Here is a 20,748-nt window from a genome sequence, read left to right as displayed (position 1 = left end):
CAGCCGGGGAGGATTTCCTCACGAGGAAATCTCACTGCGGAGGCTCTGAAGCCTGAGATGGAATGGGAGCTTGAGCCAGGCAGCAGGGCTAACCAGGCAGGTGTGATGCACTGGTACCCAAGGCAAGATGGGATTTGGGTCTCAACATTGTCAAAATGTTGGCAGTTTTGGGTGTGAGTTGAGCAGGTGATGAGAAATAGGGTCTACCTATGGAAACTGTTCAGGAGTTACATATCTCTTAATTACCTGATAGTACCTGAGTGAGTGAAATAGCAGTCTAAGTTTAAAAAATAGTGCAAGAACAATAGTTTTGGAAAAGCATAGTGAATGAGAATGTTATTTCATATACTGGGGTCCTGTGTAGTGAAACAGTGAAGGATTAAATGTTACAGATGAAGGTCTGATGATGGACTGGTAGCTATAGTCAAGGGCTGAAGAGCTGCAGGAAAATATTGTAATGTGACCTGATACAGTTTCAGTCTCAGGATAGAAAGCAGAGATCACTGGAACATTTTTTTTTTTCTTCCCTAATCAAGACACCCTAAAGCTACCCAGTGTGTGCCTTTTACAGATTTCTATAGCAGAGTTGAAGTTGGGATTTATTGTTTAATTGCATACCAAGTGTCTGTGTCATCCTTTGTCTGCAGATATGATCCTGTGGCACAAGATCTTTTCCTGTTGTTTCCAGCCGATAACATCTCTTTACTGAAAAAATCAAACAAGTAAGCACTAATTTTGTACATGTCCTTGTCTGCCAAAAGTTTCATTCAGTCCAGCTCCATGCTCATGTTTGCCTTCGTCCTTATGTCAGCAGAAGCATTCATGTTCATCAGACTAAGGGGCTTAATCAGGAGATGCGTTAGTCTTTTATCTGTTTTTCAGCTAATTTATTCTTTGTGGGGACCAGCTCCCCCATCCATCCAGTTCATCACAGCGCTAAACAAATCCCTCTGAGCGCTGCAGGGAGCGAATGGGCTGCGGAGGGAGGAGGCAGCATCGCATCCTGTCCCAGGGCAGGGAGTTCAGCACCAGCCTCCTTTGCAGTATGTACCCAAACAGCTCTCTCTACCTGACTTTGCATTTGATCTATAAATGCAATATAAATCCCATTTCACTTAGATTACCCCTGCTCGGATCTGTCCACTTTTTCCTGTGTGACTTGCCGGTCTGTGCTAAGGATGCCTCTTGGCTCCGTGGGAGGCATGGCACAAACTCCTGCCTTCTTTTGTGCCAATGTTTATTACTAAAGTGTTTGTTGAATACGTTGCAAGATTTGGCCTTGCCTAAAATTTATAAATAACACCCTTTGTGTTACCATTTCTCCTTAATAAGTCTATTGTCTAGCAAAGCTCTAATTTTCATCTAAAGTTTGCTCATAGCAGTCTGTATAAATCTGGATTGAAGAAGTCCACTGGACTTCTGAAAAAGTACTTACCTCATTGGACAAGGGTATTTGGCTATTTTCGCATGGCCTACTTTTGAGATAATTGTCTTTGAATTGTCTTTCAGTTCCATTAACCTTGCTATCTGTGGTTCTTTTTAAAAAATGTCTTCTATGACATTGAATGCTACCATAAACAGTTTTTAGATGCTCAAGTCTTTTTTTTTCCCCTCCCTTTTTCCTATCCTCTATTCTCTTTCTTTCTGTTTTTTGTTCTCCAGTTTGTTTAACTTAACAGATGTATTTATTTAGCTCTCCTTAAGCAGAATTATAATTAACATCTGTTTGCAGGAATTTTTCAGGAAATGTTGTAGACTATTTGAGTTCTGAAGTTGTCTTAGGAAAGGCCCTATTCATTTTTCTCTAACTCAAATTTTAAAGTTTGTGGATTTTTTTGTAAGCATTGATTATTTGAATACAGCTCGCCTTTTTTTCTTAAATGAAAACTTGCTTGTCAGAGAAAAGCTGACCTTGAGTAATTCTCGTGATCCGTAAAGTTCACGGCTTCAGAGTAAAGTGACTGATTTGCTGTGAAATGTGTGGCATTTGATCTAAGACTAGTCTTGTAGAGTAAATGTGCTGGAGGCAGAGTGCTAGATGCTGAGGTTTCTTCATTAATGTTATCCTTTCTTTGGTTATGTCTCGTGCTTTGCTTTTTGTAGCACACTCTTATGAATACCTGCAGTATCCAGGAGTATCAGCAATGGCAGGGTTGCATTGCAGTATATATATGAGAAGGGCCAGAATAACATCTGCAGTCCACACGTTTATTTTACAGGAGTATATTGCCTTTTAGAAAAATGCTTTGATATATAATCATTGCAGTAAATAAATCTGTCGCTGACAAACATACGTATGCCAAATTTTTCTTTGCTGAGAAGAGTTTTTCTTTGGCTATTTTAAAACATCCATGCAGATGTCTTAAAATAGACCTTTTGGCAGTTGCTTAATTTTTTTTTTCTTAGTTGTTTCTTTTCTTAATTATATACCTTTTGCCTTGCAAGTAGCAAGTCAGTATGTATAAAAGATGCAGTGGGGCTTTAAAATATTTTAAATATTAAAAGGAATGAAAGACAGTACTTAATCCTGATCTGCAATCTCTTTCATATCTATAATTTGTTTTCAAATATATGAAAAAAAAAAATATTATTCCTTAAACAGAGTACACTAATTTCTGAATCATTTGCTGCAGTTCTTATTTCTTGCTTCTCTGCAAACCATAATACCAAAGGTCACTTAAAAATAACATTAGCTGTGACAGAGATAACTTGAACAAATCAAGGCAATGGATAAAAGCCAAGATGCTCTGACGCGCTTCCCTGCGCTACAGTTGTATTTTATTATCTGGTGAACCGGGGTGTTGAAGGCCTGGTAAACACAGATGTCTGATTTTATTGTTTAGGGTTTTCTCCGATTTCTTTTAAGAGATAACTGAAATTGCAGAAATCGCAGTCAGAGGATTCTTTAGGGATTTGTAAAATGCCTTTTTTGAGTAAGCTAAGTCATTTATGACTGAAAGTTATTTTTTAATGAATGAGATATTTTCCCTGGTTTGGGAAAAAAGACTGTCTTCACAGCTCTGTCGTCCACTCCAGATGCTTAGGTGAAGTCCTGGTTACCTCTTGGCTAGCTGCAGGTGTAGCTAGCGGTGAATATCTGTATTCAATGAACATTCCATGGTTTTGAGGTGCTTTCTTTTTTTCCTAGTTCTTAAGAATAATTGTTTGGTAGCACACAGCACTGTACTGAAACCTTTTACTGTCTTCACATGAAGTTAAGGGTTTTTAACAATCCTGATCACCTCTGCCCCAAACTCATTTAATAATGGAAACAAATTTCTAGAAAGACAGCAGCTGCTGAAAACCGTTCGCCATCTCATTTAAGTCAAATTTTGTTCACAAAGCAAAGCCTCCAGAAGTTGATCCATAGCACAGATTCATCACCACTGAAATGTATATTAATGATATTTAAAAAAAAAAGGGCCTAGTAAGCAAACTTTAACTTTTATCCTTTTCTTCACTCATATGTAAGACAGTAAATATGATAAATCTTAATAGGTGTACTAAGTGACTTAAGTTTCTCCTGAAAAATCCAAATATATATAAAAAAATCATTTTAATTCGCAAAGCAGACTGTTCTGGGGTTTCCTGTCAATTATCTGTTCATTCCCCAGGAGCTCAAACTTCCCTCCGAAGACTCATTGAGTTAAAACAATGGAAGCTGTGATGAAGAAAGCATCTGAATTGTCTTTCTACCAATTAGACTTTCTTTCTTTTTTGCTCATTAGTTACAGTTCTTGAGAAAAAAAAAAGAAATGTAAATCAAAGTAAGATTTTTTTTTTCTAAATTACAAAGAAGCTTAACTTCTCTGTTTTAAATTCTTCAAAATAATCAGTACATTGCCTATTAAATTTACTATTGTTTGTGTGGATAAGCTATCTAACACTGCATCTGATAAGAGCTTGAACTGCTTATCTTCCATTTTATAATATGCCGTACTGGTTTGTATACAGCAATAAACGAAAGTCTCTTGAAAATGAAATCAGAAGTAACTATTTTCAGCTAATCACAACATCTTTTCAAAGCAAGAGTATGCAAAAGAAACTCAAAACCAACTTTAGTTTGAAATTCTGTTTGGTTGTGAGCTTTCACCAAATTAAGGTAACTTGTAATTGAATGTATATAGAATATGTGTATATCTTAAAAAAAAAGATCTGTAATCTGTTCAAACTAAATTTTATTGCACACTGTGGTTTTATGAAGTGAGGATGAAATACCAGTCATTTGGTATAAAATGCCCAGTACTAGCATGACTAGAGATAAGAGTAATGTCTTTGTTTATGAAGAAGATGACCTAAAGAGCACATATTTAAAAAAAAAAAAAAAAAAAGCGGTATCCTACATTTTCACCTGGATTATGAAAATATGAAAACTTTTTTTTTTTTTCCTTTCTAACTTCCTTGTGATGCAAAGAAATTGCAGAAATGCAGGTGAAACAATGAAGGGATTTGTGAACCAGACCTGAAATCCAGTTAGGTCATCAGAAACAGGCGGTAGGTAGACTCCCTGTTTTTCTGGAGGGTTGGACATAATTACATGGATAGGCAATATACATGCAAGCAAGTATGTGCCATTCTACAAGTTAACTTAACATGTGAGCCAAGTTTGATCCAAAAGCTTAACAGGCCCTTTGAGATCTGTCCTAAAATAATACAGGCAGACTTTTCACAAGCTGTTTGGAGTTTTTTTGTGATTAATATTTGTTGCTTATGAACAGAATGTTGTGTCCATATGGCTTATATATGGGAGCTGAAAAGTTGACAGGCTTTTCGCAGATTTAGTGGTGACAGCTTGTTTTACCTTCGCCTCTGAAGAAATTTTTTCACCCATTCTTTTCCCCATGCAAAAGTTTTAGTATAAAATATATAAGGGTGGTGGACTCTGCATGTGCCAGTACCTTGTCAGTTCCATGTGATACCCCAGGACCTTTGTGCAAGCGCCCAGAGGCACATAGCACAGTTTGGCCTATGAGGGTGTATATACATCTGGGGTCTCTGGTCAGAAGTGCAGCTAGCTGAAGCACAGTGATTCACGTTAAGAAATCTGCTGGCTGACATGCAGTCTACCAGCACACTTTGGAAGGGAAGCTTCCTCCATGCACCACTTATTTAGCCAAGCTGTTTTGCTTGTCGTCGTAGCAGCTGAGGGTTTTGCTGGGGACTCTGTAAAGCACAGAGTAGGATGTGTGGCTGTCTGTGCATCTGCTGCAGGGATTGCAAAAGCTTTTCTGGGATCCTAGAAGAATTATAGAAACTCAAGGAAGAGCTGCAGAGTCTTTGAGATCTGCTCTTTTCAGTCCTGCTTCCAAAACGTAGTTCTGAACAGAATAAGTCCAAGCTGATGAAGCTTTGCAAAAGCACCTGCAAGATGAATGTGCTGAGTTTGTGGAGATCCAGCGTACTTCGTCACTGTGCAGGAATGACAGGAAGGCACAACAGCCTGAGTTAAAAACAGAGTTAATATATAACATTATGATACAGGTCCAAAACTGTGGATCAGTTTTCTTTTTAAAATGAAAGAACAGACAATACTGTAGTAATTCTTGTAGCTTCTTTATTTTTTTCTTTTTTTTTGTCTGAATAAATGCGTGAAAGTAGATGTCTCAAATACCTTACAAATAAATATTCTACTTAATATAACTTTTGTTCTAAGTTTGGATTTACTTGTAGAGTTTAGAGTTTTACTTGTAGAGTTTAGAGTTTACTTGTAGAGTTGAGAGTTTTTTATTTTAGGGTCCTTGATTATATAATGAAGTGAAACACGTTGTGAAGTACATTTTCATGAAATTTAAGAAACTGATACTACAATGCACATTACTGCTGAATTTCATAAGGAATGATATTTGAGAAATACAGATACGTTGATACAGGGCATAGGTTCTGCAAACATTTAAAAAATCTAAAGTAGTTACACTGATGTTTAAATATATGTATTGTTTGTATGTAAATCCTTTATGTAAATTCCATAACTATTGTGAGTTGATATGACATTGACTTCTGTTATCTCTCTCTATATATATATCTATATATAGATGTTAATTATAGAAGAGAAAAGCTTTAACCTTACAGGTTTTGAAATATATTTCCTCAGTTTAAGATTTTTGAAGTCTTGTGTTTTCTTGATTGTTACTGCTTATATTTTGCTTTTTTAATATATTCTCTGCCATATCTCCATAATGCTAATGCTTGCTCAGGCCCTGTTGCGTTTTGTATGATTATCTCTAAAACATCTCTGCCTCAGAGAGCAGATTTCCGAGCTGCAGGTTGTTTGGAGGGTGCTTGGTGGCGGTATTGCCGTGAGTCTTGTGCTCTTCCTGCCTTTGGCTGTTGTCGAAGGTAGAGTGCAGGACCAAACAGACCTTTGTTCTGATCTGGTAAGGCCATGCTTATGTTCTTAAGTGATTATTTAAACGGCTAAAAGTTGCAGCATTTGGGTTGAAATGTGATTCTTCTTAAAGGTGACCCTCTGAAACCTATTAAGCTCCCAGTGGTAAAAGCTGCTAATCATGTGCTTCCTGCGTGGTTATCAAAGCTTTTTGGTCACCCACCCACCTCACCCCTCCCGTTTGAAAATAAGAGGTTTCTGGTCTTCTAGGGAGCTGATGTGATCCCTGATGAAGAGCCCAAAGTTTTCTGAGGTTTAAATGTAGTGTAAGAAGGGGGCCAAAGAAAGCTGCTTTCTTGACAGTTCCTTTCCCCTGTGCCAGGCAGATGCCAACATTGGATCTGTGTGTCAGGAGGAGGAAAAAAAGTTGTGCGTTATGTCAGTCTTTCAGTCAGAAAGCTGAGTACTCCAGGCCATCCCATCTCACAAAATGCAGCAGTTGTACAATCTCTGTGCAAATCCCACAGACAGTGGTGGAAGAAGCTCTGCTTGAGAAAATGTAAAGAATATGTGTGCAGCCAAAGGTCCCATGATCCTGTTTAAACTCAGTATTTGGTGTTTCGATGATTATTGTAATAATAGTAGAGTCAACCCTGGCACAATGTCATACTGCAAGTGAGTTTAGAATTTCATCCTCCATCAGTGAGGATTGTTCTCAGAAACAGACATTGGCTGTATCTGGCATTCAGGCATCAGCACAGAGAAAGTGGAATCTCAGGAATAAGTCAGGTCCCCTTGGTGACATTTTCAAACAGTGCACAGAGTGTTCAGCGTTCCTTCAGTGTCCTACATGATCCCCATTGGTGTGTATCAGTCCCAGTCTGTCAGCATCTGTTTGTTGCTCAAAGTCAAGCCGTCCCACAGTATACATTATTTGTGTTTTTGCCATGTTAAGATGCTGCTGCTTACCCAGGGACAAGAAGGGATGTAGCCAAGCTTGTGGTCTCCGTTCTCTTACATTACGGTGGTACCTCAGAGAGCTTCCTCGCAGCCGCCTCAGCTCAGGCTCAGTTGGATGAAGGTCTGTGGCTGCCGTGGGAGATGTGGGGTCCCTTCCCAAGGAGCTGAAGCGCTTGGTGACAAGGCTGCAGAATCTGATGGAGTCTCTGGGGGTTTCCTCTGGTAGCCAGTTGCTGCAGTAATTGGAGGAGGCTGCTGAATGTCATCTTATTCTACTGTTATCAGATACTTGGGAAACAAAATTTCATGTGATTCTCCTTAAATTCAGTGACTTTATCTGTCATGATCTATTGTTGTGAAAATTCTAGAAAAAATCTCTTTAAAAATCTATTTAAAAATCACTGCAGTTAAAGCTTTTTTCGCCTTTGTTCCATTATGAAGCCAAGGACTGCAAGATACATGGAAGATTTTCTGCACAGTCACTGAAAGAAGCTAAGAAAGAATTTATTTTTCTCTAAAACCACAAACTTTACCTCTGTTATTTAACATTACGATCAGTCATAGCCAATCCTCCAGATACTCAGAGAGGGAAGTGGTGCTGTTGCTAGTGCAGACTGTCTTCCTGTCTTTGCCTCCAGCTCTATCTCACCACAACATCTTTGAATCTATTCCAGAAGTTGGTGAGCATCTCTGTTTTTTTCCTTCTGTCTTCTGTGTTTGGACACAGATTGTGCGTTTTCCATTTCACTTGGAAGTGCATGATGTTGAATGTCACTTTTAATGGTTTCAGCATGCTGCCTCATACCTATAGTGGAACATGTGATTGCATCAACTGACATAGCATCTCATGCTGTACTTCATATAAATTTCTGCAAACTTGTCTACAACCCTTATGATACCTGTGATCACAGTCCTGACAAGAATTTTAAATTTCCTCTAAGCAATGCAAAGCAATACAATGTTTTTTGGGAAGTAGCCATCCAGATTCAGAGAGCACGTAGCTGTCCTGTCATGTTGGGAGCGCAGCAGGATGGCAAAGGTTTCAGTGTTTCCATATCCCTCTTTGCAAGCTATGAGTAGTGACATCCTGGACTTTTGCATTTGATCAACAACTGTCGTGCTTCAGTGTTGACAGTTAACAACTATAATGTGTCACATAAACTTCAGTGAGACTTCCTGTGTAAGAAACTATTTGACCTTGATTGAGGATCTGGACCAAACAAGGTTGAAGACAGAGGCATTAAGTGCTTTCCTTCTCCCTCAGTCTGAGGTATCTCTATCTATGCATGTGATAGACTGTGTCTCCTGGTCAGGTCTCAGCTAAATTCCTTAGTGTTTTCCATAGGTAATCAGAGGTGCTGTTCTACAGGGTGCCTTAATCAGGCAAGGGTGTCCCTTACAAGAGAGTTTTTCAAGACCAGAAAAGAACGTTGTGCTCTTTCTCCTGGTGGAAGCAAATGGTGGAGAATCTGAATGAGCCCTCACCTGGAGAAAGAGAGGCTGATTAATTAACTGGGGGTTACTCCAATTGCATTTCACATAATTACATTTGTAGTTCTTTGTTTGTCTACTTCAGTCTCATGAGAGATATTGTTGCCTGATGAACATTACTGTGCTCAAGTGTAGACAAAGTGTGGTTGTTTTGGGAATGTTTCTGAATTGTGTATGAGGCCATTGTCTAATACTGTCGTCTAATTTCATGAGCTGTGGTTTATACACACTGGAATGATAGCACAGACTTGAGGCAGACTGTGGAATATATTCAGTGAGTGTGAAGGCGGAAAACAAACGTTTTTCCTAAAAATAGCTGTCTTAATTTCCATACTGAAACTGATCTGCAGCAACACTGCAATTGCTAAAATGCGTATGGAAGTAGGAATGCTTATTTAATTTTGGAGGAATGCATGATAATCACTAGTTCACTTTAGCATGAGCCTTGTAAGTGCCTTCTTACATGGTAACTGTTCATTTTTCAGCTGCTGCCTAGCCTTTATCTTTCACATTATCACTACCCTTGTTTTTGATGATAGCTTATCAGAGGCTTTGATCAATAGCTGCTCTCTGGTTTGGTGCAGAAACAGATACTATTTATTTGTTGAGAGTTGGTGACTTGCTCAGGATACATATGGTTTCATTTGTCTTATTTAGTCAAAATAACATTTATGTCTCGTTTGAGTTTTAGCATAAAACATCTGTTAATAATTAACTTCCATGTACAGCCAATTTCAGAATAGGATATTTGTAGTATCAGTGTCCACCATATTTTTGCTGTACTGATACTGTTTGAAATCAGTTCTGTTACTTTATATTCCGAGAAGGGTTTTTTTAGTATCTACTCGAGTTTGGAGAAGAGAATGCTAATAGTGCCCTTAGCGACGTCCACACACAGCCCTGGATTGGCTACCTGGACTCCTTCAGAGACTTGGCCAGCTTAGATGGATTTCACAACCACCAAGGCAAGGCTTAAATGGTTATGGCAAGGCTTAAATGCTGACTAAAAATAAGTTGTGTATTTTTTTTTAAATACATATTGAAGGTTGGAACTAAAAGATCTTGAAAATTTCAACTTTAGCCTGTGGTGGATATTTCAGGGCCAATTCAATTTTGATTTCATTTAGGAACCATCTGGTGAAAAGCTGTAACTGATGTTTAGTTGGAGATCAGATAACATGAATGTAAATCTCTGCAGTCCTCAAATACATTACAAAATATAATACATTACAAAAAAATCTCTTAGTTGTATTCTGATTTTTTTAGTCAAAACATTATTAACCATGAGCTATTTCTTACTGACCCATCTTGGAAGGTCAGTGCTAATAGGTATTTGAAAGTAACTGGAAAGCTAAATGGACAGGAGGATACCCTCGTTTCCTCATTTTTTGTGCACTGTCAATGGAGGCTCCAAAGAAGCACTGTGATCTGGGATGATGTAGTGTCATATTGACATTAGCTAAACCTTATTCTTAAAATTACAGTCCTTCATTCTGAGTGTGTTTGAGTTTTTCTTAAAAAACAAGCACAAAATAAATGAAGAACACAAAAAAACCCCAAATTTTGATTAGCCAACTTAAAATCTTTATGGCAGTATATTTTTCTGAATAGCAGAAGTATATCAAGAAAGATCAGTAGCATTTTTTTTTTCTGTTCAAGATACATTCATCATACATTATTAAGTGTTTGTATTTCATCTATTCCTGTTAGTGGAACAAATGTCAGAAACACAATAAAATCCCCTATCACAAGTAGGATTTTTTTTTCATGTAGTCAGTAGGGTCAAAAGTCTTGCTGCTATTTATCAGATGAGTATAAACTTGTTAGGTAATTTTTTTATGTTTGTGATATTGCAATGTGGTTTTCTTTTATGCCCACTTTTGTTTGATAAAGGGAATACTTCCATCTCCTGCTAGATTGGAGATAACTGCTGTGCAGTCCTTTGGAAATTTGAAAAGAAATTAGATTATTTGCACAGTGTCCACTGAAGAATGATCTTGACTTGGTCATGAACCTGAAGGTCAGTTCACATCTACAACATAAACTGTGGAGTAAAAAAACAGAACGGATTATCAAACCTAGCTCTTAGGAAACAGGGAAACATGACATCTTTATTATTGTGTTGCCCAAACATGTCCACTGTTTACTGTTAGGTAAGGCTTTGTTGAATTTTTTCTCATGTTAAAAATATTTTGTTATGTGGGTGTTGGAATGATCTGTTTTGGGAAGGCATTGTATTAGCTTAGAGTTGAATATATTTGTGGCCGGGCCTCCTCATGCTGCATTTCACCTGCTTTTCCTCTCTAGAACCTACCAGATTTGCTGCTGTTTTCTACCTACAGTCAACTGAGCCAAGATCAAGTAAGCTTGTGTGGGTAAAGCAATGCAATTTGAAGGAAATAGCTTTATAGTTAAATGAATGTATATGCTTTCTGATGAAAAGATGTTGGTTTACTACTTTCAGTTGATGTGTTTTTTAGTTTTGTTGTTTTAGTTTTGGAATTATGTCATGGAAAGACAAGTATCTCGTATGTGATATGGATAAATGTAGGAGACTATTCAGTTTTGCTCAGAGAGAAAAAAATGTGGGCTAATCAATATGCTGAGGGAAATCTTGCCACTGAAGTAGCGTTATTTAATGTAACTTGGGAATATTTTGAGTGATGGTAATTGCAGCGTGATCATTTTTCATAGGAAATGTACTTTGCTTGTTGTACTTTTATGTAAATTTGTGCTTTTGTTTAGAATGTAATGTTCCGAGGTAGCAAAGAAGTAGGAAAGAGACATTTACTATTTACTTCTATTTTCTTAGACTTCAGAAGAGAGATGTCTCTAATGTAGTCCAACATTAAACTTGACGGTCATCAATGTCTGTAATGCATCTGTATTGCTTAAACACATCTCAATTTGAAAAATAAGATTTTAATTGGCATTCACTAAAAAATGTGAATAATAATCAAGGAAAGGATTGCTTGAAGTTTTGTTTGTTTGCCTTGGGAGACAGTGATTTTTATACCCTAAATAATCTTAAACCTTACAGTTTGCACAGAAAGGACTGTTATTGGCCAATATTTGATTAATTTTCCTTTGCCTTTTGAGTTGTTCATAATTTTCACAATAATTTTGTCGTCTTGTGGATTTGGCCTTATAGAAAGACTTCATCTTTTCCTGGGAGCAGCTTAGAGAAAGGGGTAGCCCTTCAGGGTGCTTGGCCGTCTTGGTGAAAGCCACGTGTGAGTGCTCGGATCAGGACGTGCCCTGCTCATGCCTTACAAGGCCACGGGTCCTCTCTGCAGCTGTGGCAGTGTCTGGCCTTGTGGTGTCGGCATTTCACAACCTCTCACCACAGCGAGAGCCCGTCGGGGTTCCTGGTGCTGGGGCAGAGCTGTGGTCACCTCAGGGTGTCTGCTGGCCGCCCAGGCCCTGCGTCTGCCCGGCCTTTTCTGCGGGAGGAGAATCCCCCCCAACTGCCCTATAGAGGGGCCTAGGGCAGGTCCGGTGCTCCTGCCCTCCAGTGTCCTCCATGCTGCATCTACCTGTGAAACAGGCCTGCTGGCCTGGTGAGAGGAGAGGCTGCCGCTACCTTTAGAGCTGGGAAAGTGAGTGAAAAGTTTTGTTCAGCAAAGACCTGGACGAGGGCACAGAGGGCACCTTGAACAAGTTTGCAGATGACACCAAGCTGGGGGGAGTGGCTGACTCTCCGGAGGGCTGTGCTGCCATCCAGAGGGATCTGGACAGGCTGGAGAGCTGGGCAGAGAGGAACCTCCTGAGATTCAACAAGGACAAGTGCAGGGTCCTGCACCTGGACAGGAGTAACCCCAGGCACCAGGACAGATTAAGGGTTGACCTGCTGGAGAGCAGCTCCACAGAGAGGGACCTGGGAGTCCTGGTTGACACCAAGTTAACCATGAGGCAGCAGTGCCCTCGTGGCCAAGAGGGCCCATGGGATCCTGGCTGCATGAGGAGGATGTTGGCAACAGGTGGAGGGAGGGGATCCTGCCCCTCTGCTCAGCTCTGGGGAGGCCAAACCTGGAGTATTGAGGGCAGTTCTGGGCTCCCCTCCCGGTATAAGAGGGATGAAGAGCTCCTAGAGAGGGTCCAGCGGAGAGCTACAAAGATGATTAAGGGACTGGAGTATCTATTATATGAGGAGAGACTGAGTGAGTTGGGCCTGTTTTCTCTGGGGAAGAGAAGGCTGAGAGGGGATCTTATGTGTAAGTCATGAAGGGAGAATGCAGGGAAGAAGGGGACAAGCTGTTCTCATTGGTGGCCAGTGATAGGACAAGGGGAAATGGGTGTAAGCTGAAACACAGGAAGTTCCATCTCCAGGTGAGGAAGAACTTCTTTCTTGTGAGGGTGACAGAGCAGTGGAACAGGCTGCCCAGGGAGGTTGTGGAGTCTCCTTGTCTGGAGGTCTTCCAAACCCACCTGGATGCCACCCTGTGCCCCAGGTATCCCTGCTCTAGCAGAGGGTTGGACTAGATGATCTCTAGAGGTTCCTTCCAACCTTGAATATTCTGTGATTCTGTGAAAAGCTTCCCCAATACAACAGGGTGCGTGATCCCATTCCCAGAAAGGGGAGCAACAGGATGGGAAGGGCAAAGGTGCAGGCAGAGCAGCGTGGCTGGGCCATGTCCCCGCAGGTGGGAACTGTGGGAGGAGGATGTACAAAGGGGGAATACCAGGAGTATCCCCATCATGCCAGGACCTTGCAGGATGACTAGAACTTCAGTGAGCTTTTAAAGGCGTGGAGTCAAGTTATTGTCACACTATCATCCATTACATCCATGTTATCTAGACATTATAGTACAAAGTTGAAGTCTTCCCACAGTTGGGACTTAGGGAAAAAATGATAAACATTCCCTCCTGCCATCCCATGTGTTGATAAATGATCTCAGGTGGTGACTGCTGCATTTGAAGTGTTTGGTTGTTGTGACCATCCGTGTTTGTAGTATTTGCAATAGGGAATTATAATATATGGGTGCATGCGAAGCAAGGCAACATTTTTTGTTCTATTTTATTGCCCTTGAGCTTTGCACATCCTGCTAGGTTTTGGTAGTGAAACCCAAAGCAGAGCCTGAGGACCTGCTGTTTTCGGGTCACTGTTGCCACCTAGTGACAGTGGCCGAAACCAGCAGAAAATGCTCCGTGGCCTGAGTCATTTGTTGACATAAATGATCTGAAAGTGAAAAGGATTTGTCAGCTCCCAGGCTGGCGGCTGCGCTGGCCGGGGCTCACAGACCTTCCCTGCACGGAGAGCGCGGCCAGGGAGAAGAGCCTCTCACTGTGCTGCTCCCAAACGCTCCTTCTGAGCCCGGCTGTAGGGTGCCGGGTGAGATGAGGTGCTCCCATCTGTGCAACACAGACGGGCAGATGGGAGTCTTTATAGAAAAAACAGTTCTATATAGATGCATGTAATACATTTGCCAGAATGGCTGGATATGCAGATAAACCTTCTTTTCTTTTCTTTTCTTTTCTTTTCTTTTCTTTTCTTTTCTTTTCTTTTCTTTTCTTTTCTTTTCTTTTCTTTTCTTTTCTTTTCTTTTCTTNTTTCTTTTCTTTTCTTTTCTTTTCTTTTCTTTTCTTTTCTTTTCTTTTCTTTTCTTTTCTTTTCTTTTCTTTTCTTTTCTTTTCTTTTCTTTTCTATTTCCTATAACAACCGAAGATTTAAACTCTTGTACATCTTGAATCTCAAGTTAGCACAGTGCTGAGGTTTCTCATTAGAGTGAACATTAACACCTAAAATTTACTGTGTTGCTCACCAACATAAGCCTTTTTAATATCTGGAAAAAAAGGTGTACTATAAGTGACAGTGAGGAAAACCCCCTGACTGTGTGAAGAACTTTGTTTCTCTTAGCAAAACACCCAGCAGAAGATATGGTGTTACTAGAGACTACACTTAATAGCTCTTTTTTCTTATAGACAGAATTACTGTCTTGCAAATAAAGTGACACTTTCAGAAGCATCTCTTTTTCTCTTTTTCTAAATGAATATTTGACTTGTGAGCCTCACTCTTCAAAAGGACTGGTGCAACCTTGAATCACTGTTGAAGCAGCTGCCTTGTCCTCTCCCCATCTGGTGATTCCTCTCTTTTATCATCCTCATCTTCATGCCAGCATAAGTGGTTGTGCAGCAGTGCACAAGACCATTTCAGGTTAAAATTCTCCTGGCCAAAAGAAAGTTTTATATATATATATTTATGTCTATGTCCATGTCTCCTTATTTCTCTCTCTCTCTCTCTCTCTCTCTCTCTTTCTCTTTCTCTCTCTCTCTCTCTCTCTCTCTCTCTCTCTCTCTCTCTCTCTCCGCATATATAAAGTTACCTCTAAATGAAATCTTCCTTTTGGAGCCACTCCATGCATATGGTAGCAAGGCATTTGGAGAGGAAGAACTTTTTAGCAACCACTCTGACTTAGGTTGATCTGTGATGCTAAGTTTAGTTCTGAAAATATCACCATGAACCAGGATAAGTGAATGCCAAAGTTTTTCCTTTTAGGGCTACCACAAATATCTTTTCATTTAAGTTTGGGTCACAGGAATCAGCACTTGCTCAGAAGAGTTTTGCCTACCGTTTTCCCCAAAGAAAACGGTACAGGTGTATATATATTTTTGTTCTCTCTTTTTTATTATTTGATTTCTTAAATGCATTCAGTATAAGCATATTCTGTATGATCCAGTTTGGAACAGGGAGAAAATGTGGTTCTTTGAATGAGTACCACATAATTAGGCACATCTGGTTTCTGAATGTAAACTGTAACTAAAGGGAATTTTTAAAGAGTAAACTCTGCATAGATTTAATATCCATTTAAATCCCTCTTTTAATCTCTTGTATTTAAATTTGAACTAAAAGGATTTTTTTTCATAGCTTGCTATTTTTATAGTTTTGTTTGATTTGAAATGTTATCTAGACAAGATTGCATTTGATATGCAAGTGACGTTTTTAGTGTTTGCATGATTAATGACTCTGGCGTCTAGAAGAAAAGGGGCATAGTTTGATTGTTATGTATTAGCAAAACACTTGGACTGTTCCCTTGGAACTGGAACACAGCCCTCACAAACTGAGACACATGTGTTTTCCCATATGTATATTGTTTTTATATGAGCAAGACTTCCCTATTTTAAGATAATATTCAATATGCTGTTATGTTTATGTAAACATAAAACACTGCAGCGTGTTTTATGAGGGATAAAAAGTACAGTACTAGCCTTGAACTCTAGTAGGTCTGTTTAATTCTTAACATTTTTAACACTTAAGTCATCTACTTTGTTTTCAAGCTCTTTTGTCTTTTAGCTGTTTAGTATTGGATTCTCTGGTTTTAATTAAAATGTCCCCTTTTAATTAAAGTTATTCCAGCATTGTATTTTGAGGCATAAGTATCTGGCAGTACCTCTTTTCTTGTATCTTGCTGAGAGCAGATCTGTCTTAAGTATCTCTTCGCATCCTCTGTGGTGAAGCTTTTGGTCTCTCTGCAGCATATTTACTCCCCAGCAATTTTGGGAATCTCATGACACTTGCATACATTTTCAGCTTCTGATGCAGCATTTCTTACGTTAGTAATTTTGACATTCTGCTCTTCACTTTTCTTTTTAGAACTTAGACCTTCATGTTACTATGTCACATAATAACACAACCACTTCAGAAAAAATATCACCATAAGCTGTTTATGGTAGGTTTATTTTTTTGTGTGTCACAATAATCTGAAATTCAATTCTTTTTTTTTTAATATTATCAAACTGCAAGATTCCACCTTCTTATCTATGTTTTTATGAGTCTCTTTGTCAATGTCTGGTTGTTTATAGTGGTGTCTTTTACATGGAATAACTATCTTTGCAGTAATGATCAGCATACATGCGTTTTTTTTAAGGGAAGAATTAAAGCCAGAAATATAATTTTTAGTATCAGGAGAAATAGTACTATAAACCTGTGTCCGTAACTATTTCTTGGTGCAAGTCCCTCAAAAGACAACGAATTTTGACTACATGTTTTTTATTGTGACCTCTCTGATCTTCCAGACATTTAGCAAATGCTGCTGGTGGTTGCCTATCTAAGTGCAACATTCAGAGTTTTTCAACATGTTTGCTTTTGATGAATTCTGCTGTATTTTATCCCATAGTGAAACCCTGTCTTCACTAAATGGCAACTGCTGGATAAATTGGTGTGCTTGTCAATGCAGTGCTTGTCAATTTTCCCAGCTGCTGCAAAGCCGTCATATTATTAATGGCTTCATACAAGGCTGTGCTTCCAGTGGCAGAACAGCATTGTATGGAGTTCATACCTCAGAAGTCAAAACATGTAGGTCTGTGAAATTGATGAGCAGCCATGAAAGGGGGCAGGATGCTGCCCCATGACACGATCCTGCTCACCAGAAGCCCGGAGGTGCAGACCAGGCTCCCAGCCCCCGATACACTCAGCCGCCCGCCTGTGCTGAGACTCTGCTATCACTGCAGCATCAGTTGGTTGCTCATTGCTCATCTCCAGAGTCTGTATTTTGAGGCCAATTTCACTCACGGCTTTACCACAGAGCTTCTGAAAATCACCAGCGGCACTCTAAAGGGGGGACTTAGCGACAGATAAGCTCACAAAGCTCATCCTGCTTGGTAAAGCAGAAATCTGAGCGTACGGCGTATTCGTCCCGGTGATTTGGTGTGGAAAGCCCGTCCCGCAGGGCAGTGTCTGCGGCGTGCCGAGGGGTCACTGCTGTGCTGCCTGCTCGGCCGTCAGGCTGCAGAGCAGCAGTGGTGACACTGCAGCGCTACCCCAAGTGTGACTGACTCGTGTTTGTGATGGGTCTTGCGCAAATGACCTGGGTAAGCTTCACAGATGAGACTAACAAGACTTTTGAATTTCATAACGATGTTCTGTTTGTTGTTATTCTGGTGAACTTGACTTTTTGAGGCCTTTTGTGTGTTTATCTTCTTACCTCTCCTGTCTCTCTGGGTGAGAAGAGTTCAAGCAGGTCATTCTGCATCAGCGGGGCTGGTGCCGTTTGGCAGCGCTGCATTTCTCCTCTCCCTAAGGTGGTGGGCTCATTTTGAGTCCGTTTATCATCCTGTGCTGCTGCTTATCCCGCCAGGCTCTAGGGCTCTGGCTGCACGTTGCCCTGCTGCCCGTGAGGTGTTGGGCTGACTTGGTTGAAAGCTCTTGTCCCCGGTCGGACGCGTGCTCTGTGTTTGCACACCTTGCTCTTGCCATGTGGCCGTGAACGGACGAATTGGCCCTCAGTGAACTATGGGCAGGATGCAGAGGGGATGCCGAAGGAGTGTGCGCAGATTGGCAAGGAGGAAAACACACGTAGGGGAAACAGCATGAAGGACTGGAGGCAGAGCAGGATAGAGTCTCATCTGGGGGACCCTTGGTGGTACTTGGGACTGGACTTTTCATAGTTTAACCACGTAGTAGAAACATAACCATAGGTGGGTCTGCACAACAGCACCGAGTATTGCAAGTGCATCGGCAAGTGGCTTGAGCAATTGTGTGAATCACTATAATAACTGTAATGCAAAACAATGTTAATGGTAAGGAATGGCATGCAGCAAGAATTGGGCCAAAACTTTCTCATATTTTTCAGGCTTAGCTTGTAAATTCCACCTGCTGATGCTTCGGTAAGCTCTTGTCTCTCCAGCTTTCACTGGACTATGTTTTCCTAAGATTATTATATGTGTGTGTTTTATGGTAAAAGGTAACAAAACAAATAGATCTTGAGAGTAAAGTTTGGCTATAGCAACAGGACATGTATTACTGCATCCTGTTCTTTCAGTTAGAGAACTGTACAGAGAATATGAACATTTCACAGTTAGTCAAAAGTCCTCTTTTAATGTAAAATAAAATGAAATACCAAGATGGCAAAATTGCATAAGAGCTGGAATTTGTTTTTGCTCGACTCGTGCTATACGACTCGTGCATGTTGCATTCACTTTTGCAATAGTAGAAATGACACAACTACTGATGGTGTTCTCTACCTCTGGGTTAAGAAATAGCTTTAAAACTGCATTTTGGATTGCTGATTTGAATGTCTCTGTGTAACTGTTTAAGTGCAGAACTGAAAGCAGAACAACTGGGATATAGTGCAAGAAAACTGAAAATCTACTGAAAGTTTTTGTATTTATTTTATTTTATTTTATTTTGTTTTGTTTTCTGTGACTTGGTACTCCTTTGCTTATGCTTTTCCTCTCCTTGTGCCACAGGCTGTTGAAAAATGCTTTACCTTCTAGAAATCAATAACAATTTAGAGAGATTTACAAAATAATTCTACTGTTGGCCACGTAAGTTGCTTCCTGGAGCAGCCTTCTGTCTATCTGCCATCTCAGTGGAGAGCTGCTCTAATAGTAAATAAAGCAACAACAAATGTAAGTAGAGCAACGACTAACACCTTGCTGCCGTTAATTTTTTCTTAGTTTCTTTGTAGCATCCTAAACAGCATTTAGTAGAGGATTAACAGTATTTATTTATAAAAATTCTTTACTCTAGAAAAATTCTTTTGTAAATTCAGTCTTTCTCTCAATTACTGTTACTCTTCTGAACTGTTTCTGATTAATTTAGATGTCCCTGAAAAATGTATATGCAGCACAAATTTCAGCACAGTAGAGGCAGAGTTCTTTGTTAAATATTTGTAGATAAGATATTTTATTTCCAAAAACATTCAAGATCTTTGCTTTTGAACTTAAGGAATTCAGATCTGTAAGGTTTAAAATCTTAGGCTATAGGCTATAGGCTAATAAAGAAAAAACAACAGTAGAATTGCATGAAGATGTAGATGATGCTAAGCAAGGTTTAGTTTAAAAGAATTTAATGTTCTCATACACTGATATATTTCTAATGGTGCTAGACATTTTTACTGTCTGAATTTTGTTTCATGGTAATTGCACAAACAACATTTTTAATTATATGCAAACATATTCTATTCCAAGAAGTTTCCTCAGATTTACTAGACTAGTTAGTAAAAGTTTTTTGTGGAAATTGTATGACTTCCTTGTTACACAAGTCTTGTTACACAAGCAACTGTATAAACATAAGTGGGAAGAGTTCATGAGTCTGTAAAAGGAAAGCTGATTTATCAGTCTATTATCTCTTGCATTTGTTACATTGATGTTTCAATAGTTTACGCATTATAGCTTAAAATCTCTTTTGCTTTGTCATCTTCAAGAAATGATTTGGCTAATTTATGTGTGTTTTGTTTTATGCCAACCTATCATAGGAAAAATGTCTAGAGAAGTGAAATAGTTCTGTATTTATTTCAGGAAGTCATAGATTCTGCAATCTCTTTTCTTCTTCTTTCCCCCCCTCCCCAGTGGTAATTTTGATTATGTTGCGGCTGAACCCTTGTTTCTGAACCCTTACTTTAACTTGCAGTTTGCTGTTGGTTTTGGAGATGGGAATTAGGTGAGTAGCAAAGACTTTGTAGTATAGACCTTCCTCTAGTCCGATATTGCAGAAAATCATCAGATCCTAGAAACTGTTTTTTTGCAGATAAAATGTTTTTGATTTTTTTCCTACTGATTATAGTAGCTCCATTTTTCCTGCAAGATTGCTATCTAACTGTGGAGAAGCAACCATATAAATGAAGAGATGGATCTCTTTAGCATATATGTGCATAACACTCAAGCAGAACTGGGAATGAGGTTTCTGTTCAGTCCTGTTTTGTAAATCCTGGCTGCTTTAGGAGGCAAACTTTATTGTAGCTCTAGTTCTTTAACCTTATTATCTGCAGGAATTGGAGAACAATTTCATATTAAAGTCTGTCTCAGTTCTTAAAACAGCTCCTCGCTGCCGAGCCCCGTGCGGTCTGGAGCAGGAGAGAGGCCTGGTGAAAGCCAGCACTGCCCTTGGCCAGCCAGGTTGCACTGAGCGGGCACGCCGGCGAGGCGGGCGCTGTGCAGCAGCAGAGGGTCGTCGGGCACTGAGATGCAGCTGGGAGATGCCTGTCAGTCCTGTCAGGCTCCGTGATGGAGCTGGGAGATGCCCGTCAGTCCCA

At 39.8% G+C, this 20,748-nt stretch overlaps 1 protein-coding gene across 2 annotated transcripts in view; it reads left to right on the top strand.

The window, feature by feature from the left end:
• The first annotated feature begins 658 nt into the window (after window positions 1-658).
• The window catches only part of TNFAIP8 (TNF alpha induced protein 8), a 48,044-nt gene continuing 27,954 nt past the window's right edge, over window positions 659-20,748 (top strand). Inside the window, exon 1 of one of the 2 annotated variants that reach the window (XM_026052869.1) lies at window positions 659-722. In XM_026052869.1, the coding sequence (XP_025908654.1) occupies window position 722 (1 nt within the window). In that variant the 5' untranslated portion in view covers window positions 659-721. Of the gene's footprint in view, window positions 723-11,075; window positions 11,138-20,748 lie in introns of those variants that run through there. The other variant, XM_026052870.1, reaches the window with a different exon arrangement.

This window comes from Nothoprocta perdicaria, unplaced genomic scaffold (assembly GCF_003342845.1).
Source record: "Nothoprocta perdicaria isolate Ctin4 unplaced genomic scaffold, notPer1 scaffold_92, whole genome shotgun sequence".
NCBI classification, from domain to species: Eukaryota; Metazoa; Chordata; class Aves; order Tinamiformes; family Tinamidae; genus Nothoprocta; species Nothoprocta perdicaria.
Note: the sequence above shows the minus strand (reverse complement) of the source record. Positions and strands in the feature narration are given on the sequence as shown.